This window comes from Etheostoma spectabile, unplaced genomic scaffold (assembly GCF_008692095.1).
Source record: "Etheostoma spectabile isolate EspeVRDwgs_2016 unplaced genomic scaffold, UIUC_Espe_1.0 scaffold00018209, whole genome shotgun sequence".
NCBI lineage: Eukaryota > Metazoa > Chordata > Actinopteri > Perciformes > Percidae > Etheostoma > Etheostoma spectabile.
This window is the reverse complement of record NW_022604169.1, coordinates 1-9304: the sequence shown is the minus strand read 5'-3', so window position 1 is coordinate 9304 and position 9304 is coordinate 1. Positions and strand designations below refer to the sequence as shown.

General features: G+C 49.4%; 2 protein-coding genes across 2 annotated transcripts; one reads left to right on the top strand and one right to left on the bottom strand.

Annotated features, from left to right (window-relative positions):
* Positions 1-2130: 2130 nt before the first annotated feature.
* Positions 2131-5142, bottom strand: LOC116679553 (opsin-5; the record flags this gene model as incomplete). The annotated part of the gene is given in 4 exon segments (XM_032509218.1): positions 2131-2309; positions 3391-3419; positions 4195-4315; positions 5128-5142. Coding segments are annotated over 4 exon segments (344 nt in total), but the record flags the coding sequence as incomplete, so codon positions are not given.
* A 1389-nt stretch (positions 5143-6531) lies between these two features.
* On the top strand, positions 6532-8823 carry LOC116679554 (eukaryotic initiation factor 4A-III-A). The gene is made up of 3 exons (XM_032509219.1): positions 6532-6784; positions 8558-8630; positions 8709-8823. The coding sequence occupies exons 1-3, from the start codon at positions 6631-6633 to the stop codon at positions 8788-8790; spliced, it is 309 nt and encodes a 102-aa protein (XP_032365110.1). The 5' UTR covers positions 6532-6630; the 3' UTR covers positions 8791-8823.
* Positions 8824-9304: the final 481 nt, after the last annotated feature.

Below are 9304 nucleotides of genomic sequence, written 5' to 3'. Positions count from 1 at the left end.
AGAGACAGACAGACAGGTTAGGACCAGAGACAGACAGGTTAGGACCACAGGCAGACAGGTTAGGACCACAGGCAGACAGGTTAGGACCATAGACAGACAGACAGGTTAGGACCGAGAACAGGACAGACAGGTTAGGACCACGGCAGACAGGTTAGGACCCCAGACGACAGGTTAGGACAAGAGACCGTCAGACAGGGTATGACCAGAGACAGACAGACAGGTTAGGACCACAGGCAGACAGGTTAGGACCACAGGCAGACAGGTTAGGACCAGAGACAGACAGACAGTTAGGACCAGAGACAGACAGACAGGTCAGGACCAGAGACAGACAGGTTAGGACCAGAGACAGACAGGTTAGGACCAGAGACAGACAGACAGGTTAGGACCAGAGACAGACAGGTTAGGACCAGAGACAGACAGGTTAGGACCAGAGACAGACAGAGAGGTTAGGACCAGAGAAGCAGGGTTAGGACCAGAGACAACAGACGGTTAGGGACAGAAACCAGAGACAGACAGTTAGGACCAGAGACAGACAGACATGTTAGGAACAGAGACAGACAGGTTAGGACCAGAGACAGACAGGTTAGGACCAGAGACAGACAGACAGGTTAGGACCAGAGACAGACAGACAGGGTATAACCAGAGACAGACAGACAGGTTAGGACCAGAGACAAACAGGTTAGGACCAGAGACAGACAGACAGGTTAGGACCAGAGACAGACAGGTTAGGACCAGAGAAAGACAGGTTAGGACCAGAGACAGGCAGACAGGTTAGGACCAGAGACAGACAGACAGGTTAGGACCAGAGACAGACAGGTTAGGACCGGAGACAGACAGACAGGTTATGACTAGAGACAGACAGACAGGTTAGGACCAGAGACAGACAGGTTATGACTAGAGACAGACAGACAGGTTATGACCAGAGACAGACAGACAGGTTATGACCAGAGACAAACAGGTTATGACCAGAGACAGACAGGTTAGGACCAGAGACGGACAGACAGGTTAGGACCAGAGATGGACAGGTTAGGACCAGAGACGGACAGACAGGTTAGGACCAGAGATGGACAGACAGGTTAGGACCAGAGACAGACAGACAGGGTATGACCAGAGACAGACAGACAGGTTAGGACCTGAGACAGACAGACAGGTTAGGACCAGAGACAGACAGGTTAGGACCTGAGACAGACAGACAGGTTAGGACCAGAGACAGACAGACAGGTTAGGACCAGAGACAGACAGGTTAGGACCAGAGACGGACAGACAGGTTAGGACCAGAGACAGACAGGTTAGGACCAGAGACAGACAGACAGGTTAGGACCAGAGACAGACAGACCGGGTATGACCAGAGACAGACAGACAGGTTAGGACCAGAGACAGAGAGACAGGTTAGGACCAGAGACAGACAGACAGGGTAGGATCAGAGACAGAGAGACAGGTTAGGACCAAAGACAGACAGGTTAGGACCAGAGACAGACAGGTTAGGACCAGAGACAGACAGGTTAGGACCAGAGACAGTCAGACAGGTTAGGACCAGAGACAGACAGACAGGTTAGGACCAGAGACAGACAGACAGGTTAGGACCAGAGACAGACAGACAGGGTATGACAAAGACAGGACAGTTAGGACCAGAGACGGACAGACAGGTTAGGACCAGAGACAGACAGGGTATGACCAGAGACAGACAGACAGGTTAGGACCAGAGACAGACAGACAGGGTATGACCAGAGACAGACAGACAGGTTAGGACCAGAGACAGAGAGACAGGTTAGGACCAGAGACAGACAGACAGGGTAGGATCAGAGACAGAGAGACAGGTTAGGACCAAAGACAGACAGGTTAGGACCAGAGACAGACAGGTTAGGACCAGAGACAGACAGGTTAGGACCAGAGACAGTCAGACAGGTTAGGACCAGAGACAGACAGACAGGTTAGGACCAGAGACAGACAGGTTAGGACCAGAGACAGTCAGACAGGTTAGGACCAGAGACAGACAGACAGGTTAGGACCAGAGACAGACAGACAGGTTAGGACCAGAGACAGACAGACAGGGTATGACCAAAGACAGACAGGTTAGGACCAGAGACAGACAGGTAGAGACAGGCAGACAGACAGAGAGACAGACAGGCTACCTGGCAGGTCCAGATGGAGGTGATGATGTAGTCGCTGCCCTGGAAGCCGTTGAACACCTGGAGGATCCCGCGGGAGTACCCGAACACGGAGATGCTGCCGTCGGACAGCGCCAGGTTCAGGGTCAGGTAGTCGCTGGGCTGCAGCCCGGCCCTCTGCCGGTACAGCACGAACAGGACGATGCTGTTTCCGAACCACGACAGCCACCCTGAACGCACCGCAGAGACCATGAACGCACCGCAGGAGCACCAGCAGGACGATGCTGTTCCCGAACCACGACAGCCACCCTGAACGCACCGCAGAGACCATGAACGCACCGAAGGAGCACCAGCAGGACGATGCTGTTCCCGACCACGACAGCCACCCTGAACGCACCGCAGGACCATGAACACACGCAGGAGCTCCATCAGGACGATGCTGTCCCGAACCACGACAACAACCCTGAACCCACCGCAGAGACCATGACACACCGCAGGAGCACCAGCAGGACGATGCTGTTCCCGAACCACAACAGCCACCCTGAACGCACCGCAGAGACCATGAACGCACCGCAGGAGCACCAGAGGACGATGCTGTTCCCGAACCACGACAGCCACCCTGAACGCACCGCAGAGACCATGAACGCACCGCAGGAGCACCAGCAGGACGAATGCTGTTCCCGAACCACGACAGCCACCCTGAACGCACCGCAGGACCATGACACACCGCAGGAGCTCCATCAGGACGATGCTGTTCCGAACCACGACAACAACCCTGAACCCACCGCAGAGACCATGAACACACCGCAGGAGCACCAGCAGACGATGCTGTTCCCGAACCACAACAGCCACCCGAACGCACCGCAGAGACCATGACGCACCGCAGGAGCACCACAGCAGGACGATGCGTTCCCGAACCACGACAGCCACCCTGAACGCACCGCAGGACCATGAACGCACCGCTGCTGTCGGACGCGCCAGGTTCAGGGGTCCGATAGTCGCTGGGCTGCAGCCCGGCCCTCTGCCGGACCAGCATCAGCAGGACGATGCTGTTCCCGAACCACGACAGCCACCCTGAACGCACCGCAGAGACCATGAACGCACCGCAGGAGCATCAGCAGGACGATGCTGTTCCCGAAACACGACAGCCACCCTGAACGCACCGCAGAGACCATGAACGGACCGCAGGAGCACCTACAAAACGATGCTGTTCCCGAACCACAACAGCCCCCCTGAACGCACCTCAGAGACCATGAACGCACCGCAGGAGCTCCAACAGGACAATGCTGTTTCCGAACCACGAGACCCCCCCTGAATGCACCGCATGAGCATGAACGCAACACAGACACTATGAACATACCACACAGAGCATGAACGCATATGGCAGAGCGTGAATGCACAGCAGAGCTTGAACGCACCGCAGAGCATGAACGCACCGCAGGAGCATGAACGCACCACAGGAGCGTGAACGCAGAGCAGCAGCATGAACGCTCCACAGGAGCATAAACGCACCGCACAAAGCTTAACGCATCACAGAGACCATGAACGCACCACAGGACCATGAACGCACCGCACAGAGAATGAACCCACCACAGAGAGATATGTTGCCCCCACTGGGCCTGTGTATGTGTGTGTGTGTGTGTCTCACCACATGTGTGTGTGTGTGTGTGTGTGGTGTGTGTGTGTGTCTATCTGTGTGTTTGTGTGTGTGTGTGTGTATATCTGTGTGTTGTGTGTGTGTGTGTGTGAGTGTGTGTCTCTGTGTGTGGTGTGTGTGTGTGTGTGTATGTGTATCTGTGGGTGTGTATGTGTATCTGTGTGTGTATATCTGTGTGTGTGTGTGTGTGTGGTGTGTGGTGTGTGCATGTGTTGGTGTGGTGTGTGTATGTGTATCTGTGTGTGTGTGTCTGTGTATCTGTTTTGTGTGTGTGTGTGCATGTGTGTGGTGGTGTGTATGTGTATCTGTGTGTGTGTGCATGTGTGGTGTGTGTGTATGTGTATCTGTGTGTGTGTGTGCATGTGTGGTGTGGTGTGTACGTGTATCTGTGTGTGGTGAATGTGTGAATGTGTGTGTGTGTCTACCCACCGAGCAGCAGCAGGTAGACCCGATGATGGTGTCTCCTGGTCCGACAGGAGGGTCCCGTTCCCCCCCCAGCAGCAGGCTGTTGTTCCTCCAGGGGCGGCGGACATGTTGCTGCTCCGACCGGCTATGGGTGTCCGATAGACAGGAAGTCTCTGTGTGTGTTGTTGTGTGTGTGTGTGTGTGTGTGTGTGTGTGTGTGTGTGTGCGTGTGTGTGTGTTGTGTTTGTGTTTGATAATCTCAGGTAAATATAGAGCTGATCCTGGTTCAACAGCGGGGGGCCGCCGTCACAGGTCAGAGGTCACACACACATAGACACACGTACACACACAGCAGGGCTCTGATTGGCTGAGGCAGCAGTGATGTCATAACCTGTCTGTGGCTGTTGACTTGATTCAGCTTCTACACATTATTTTTCTGAGGAAGTTATTCGTTATTTAAATAATAAACAATAAACAGTCACAGGCAAACCCGCCAGACTCCATGTAAATAATCACTACTTTTACCCACCAGACTCCATGTAAATTTTCACTACTTTATTACCAGACTCCATGTTAATAATCACTACTTTACCCACCAGACTCCATGTAAATAATCACTACTTTACTACCAGACTCCATGTTAATAATCACTACTTTACCCACCAGACTCCATGTATATAATCACTACTTTACTACCAGACTCCATGTTTATAATCACTACTTTACCCACCAGACTCCATGTAAATAATCACTACTTTACCCACCAGACTCCATGTTAATAATCACTACTTTACCCACCAGACTCCATGTTAATAATCACTACTTTACTACCAGACTCCATTTAATAATCACTACTTTACCCACCAGACTCCATGTATAAAACACTACTTACCACCAGACTCCATGTATATAATCACCACTTTACCCACAGACTCCAGTTAATAATTACTACTTTACCCCCACCAGACCCATGTTAATAATCACTACTTACCCACCAGACTCCATGTTAATAATTACTACTTACCCACCAGACTCCATGTTAATAATCACTACTTTACCCACCAGACTCCATGTAAATAATCACTACTTTACCCACCAGACTCCATGTAAATAATCACTACTTTACCCACCAGACTCCATGTAAATAATCACTACTTTACCCACCAGACTCCATGTAAATAATCACTACTTTACCCACCAGACTCCATGTAAATAATCACTACTTTACCCACCAGACTCCATGTAAATAATCACTACTTTACCCACCAGACTCCATGTAAATAATCACTACTTTACCCACCAGACTCCATGTAAATAATCACTACTTTACCCACCAGACTCCATGTAAATAATCACTACTTTACCCACCAGACTCCATTTTCTAAACCTACTTTAAACACCAGACTCCATGTTAATAATCATACTTTACCCACCAAACTCCATGTTAATAATCACTACTTTACCCACCAGACTCCATGTTAATAATCACTACTTTACCCACCAGACTCCATGTAAATAATCACTACTTTACCCACCAGACTCCATGTTAATAATCACTACTTTACCCACCAGACTCCATGTTAATAATCACTACTTTACCCACCAGACTCCATGTTAATAATCACTACTTTACCCACCAGACTCCATGTTTATAATCACTACTTTACCCACCAGACTCCATGTAAATAATCACTACTTTACCCACCAGACTCCATGTAAATAATCACTACTTTACCCACCAGACTCCATGTTAATAATCACTACTTTACCCACCAGACTCCATGTAAATAATCACTACTTTACTACCAGACTCCATGTTAATAATCACTACTTTACCCACCAGACTCCATGTTAATAATCACTACTTTACCCACCAGACTCCATGTTAATAATCACTACTTTACTACCAGACTCCATGCCTGTAGTATATATTATATATATATATATATATATTATATATATATATATATATATATATATATATATATATATAGTATACTACAGGCTTCTATATATCATAAGACTCTATATCACCATAATCTTCTGTTCCAGACACAGTAGTAACTCCTCCTTTATTTTCATTTATTTATGTATTTATTTATAATATTCAGTCATCACAGCTCAAAACATAACATTATAAAGAAAGAGATTGTAACTTATATAACATGAGACCAGGAAACAGAAGTATTAAATACAATAGAAACAGATCCATGAGGACAAAATAAATATTACGTTTTTAAGGAAATACTGAATATTAATGAGAATACATAGTAAAACCCGTTGGGAACAAGCCTTCATTTAACACTGCGCTCACCCCGGAAGGGGCGGGGAGAAAGAGCGGAAAGAGTGTCGCGCCGATGACGTCACAAAGACAGGTCCGCGTCACCGGCGCGACACTCTTAGCGCTCTTTCTCCCCGTGCTAGCAGCTAGCAAAAGGTTCAGCGGAATAAAGAAGAGAAATGGCGGCCACCGCGGTTCAGGGCAGGAAGAGACTCCTCCGGGATGAAGACATGACTAAGGTGGAGTTTGAGACCAGCGAGGAGGTGGATGTGACCCCCACCTTCGACACCATGGGGCTGCGGGAGGACCTGCTCCGCGGCATCTACGCCTACGGTAGGCCCTGCTCCGCGGCCTCTACGCCTACGCTAGGCCGGGGATCCGCGCGGCCTCCGGGCCCGTTAGCTCCGGATGCTAAAGCTAACTGTCCTGATGTCTGTCCAGAGACCGAGTCCCACGCAGCAGACGGGCCCTACACCCGCCCACCAGGGGTTATAATATATATATTATTATTATATAACGTGGATGCGTGTTTTAGTTGTAGAACTGGTAACTTCGGTTAGCATTAGCATTAGCTCCTCCCGCTGACGCTGCGCGTGTTCGTTAGTTTTGATAATAATAATAATAGTGTTATATATTGTTATGTAATGTTACCGGAGAAATCAGATTTAGTACATTATGACGGGAGTAATCCGGACTATTTACAGCCTTTATCGCCTCTTCTTACCAGGTAGTGAGCGCCTGCGCAGTAGCTCTACAACACTAACGTAACATTAGGCCGTTTACGTCTTTGTTTACTGTGACGTCAGTTAAGAGACCGGCGACGCTACGGCGCGGCTATTGTTCATAGAGTCAACTGTGACCTGGAGCCATGAACGTGTGTGTGTGTGTGTGTGTGTGTTGTGTTTGTGTGTGTGTGTGTGTGTGTGTGTGTGTTCTCGTTCGGATGAACTGCGCCTGGAAAGTGGATGAGAGCAGGGGGGGGGGGGGAGTCCAGGTCCTTCAGACTGGACAGGAAGTGATGAAAACCTGTGGTGGATTCCGATTTAATAAAATCCTATCAGACCCAGATCGCTGGTCCCCAGTCTCCAGTTGTTTTAGTTATGACAGAGTAGCTGGCCAAAGACCTCTACATGAGACCTGATCTGGTTTTAATAACCAACTCACTGGAGCTGATCTGGGATCAGGTCTAGTCTCTGACTCTAAACGTCTCTATCAGCCTCAACATGAGTTCTGGACACAATAAGTCTTTAAATCAGACAAACAGAGTTAAAATCCCTCAGATTCAAAAACAATAAAAAGTTTATATAAAAGATCAGCTGAGAAGCCGGCGTTTCCCAGCATGCTCTGGGTCCGCCTGGGTCTTGCAGTCGGTGAAAAGCAACTGCGCCCCCTGGTCTCAGACCTGCGCCCCTTGGTCTCAGACCTGCTGCCCCTGGTCTCAGACCTGCTGCCCCCTGGTCTCAGACCTGCGGCCCCTGGTCTCAGACCTGCCCCCCCTGCTCTCGTGAGATTTCCGTTGCCCGTGGTCATGACGTCAGAGCGAGTCGGGATCAAGTCGGACACAGATCTACCCAGCATGCAACGGGGGCCGATTCTACGCAGACCTGGATCATCTAGAACCATTCTTGTCTGATCGCGTGACTGTGTGTGTCTCTGATCACGTGACTGTGTGTGTGTGTCTCTGATCACGTGACTGTGTGTGTGTGTCTCTGATCACGTGACTGTGGTGTGTGGTCTCTGATCACGTGACTGTGTGTGTGTGTGTCTCTGATCGCGACTGTGTGTGTGACTGTGTGTGTGTGTGTGTCTCTGATCACGGACTGTGTGTGTGTGTCTCTGATCAGTGACTGTGTGTGTGTGTCTCTGATCACGTGACTGTGGGTGGTCTCTGATCACGTGACTGTGTGTCTCTGATCACGTGACTGTGTGTGTGTGTCTCTGATCACGTGACTGTGTGTGTCTCTGATCACGTGACTGTGTGTGTCTCTGATCACGTGACTGTGTGTGTGTGTCTCTGATCACGTGACGTGTGTGTCTCACGTGACTGTGTGGTGTCTATGATCACGTGACTGTGTGTGTCTCTGATCACGTGACTGTGTGTTCCAGGGTTCGAGAAGCCGTCAGCCATCCAGCAGCGAGCCATCAAACAGATCATCAAAGGCCGAGACGTCATCGCCCAGTAAGATCCTCCGCCGCTGGTCATGTGACTGTAGCCCGGCGGCCATGTTGCTCTCTAACAGCTGATCTCTGTGTTCAGGTCTCAGTCGGGAACGGGAAAGACGGCCACGTTCTGCGTGTCGGTGCTGCAGTGTCTCGACATCCAGGTCAGTCTCAGATAGAACTACAGGAAGTCCTCACATATAGAACTACAGGAAGTCCTCACATATAGAACTACAGGAAGTCCTCACATACAGAACTACAGGAAGTCCTCACATATAGAACTACAGGAAGTCCTCACATATAGAACTACAGGAAGTCCTCACATATAGAACTACAGGAAGTCCTCACATATAGAACTACAGGAAGTCCTCACATACAGAACTACAGGAAGTCCTCACATATAGAACTACAGTGAGTCTTCACATATAGAACTACAGGGAGTCTTCACATATAGAACTACAGGGAGTCTTCACATATAAAACTACAGGGAGTCTTCACATATAGAACTACAGGGAGTCCTCACATATAGAACTACAGGAAGTCCTCACATATAGAACTACAGGAAGTCTTCACATATAAAACTACAGGGAGTCTTCACATATAGAACTACAGGGAGTCCTCACATATAGAACTACAGGAAGTCTTCACATATAGAACTACAGGGAGTGTTATATCTACGGCAGGGTCCACTAG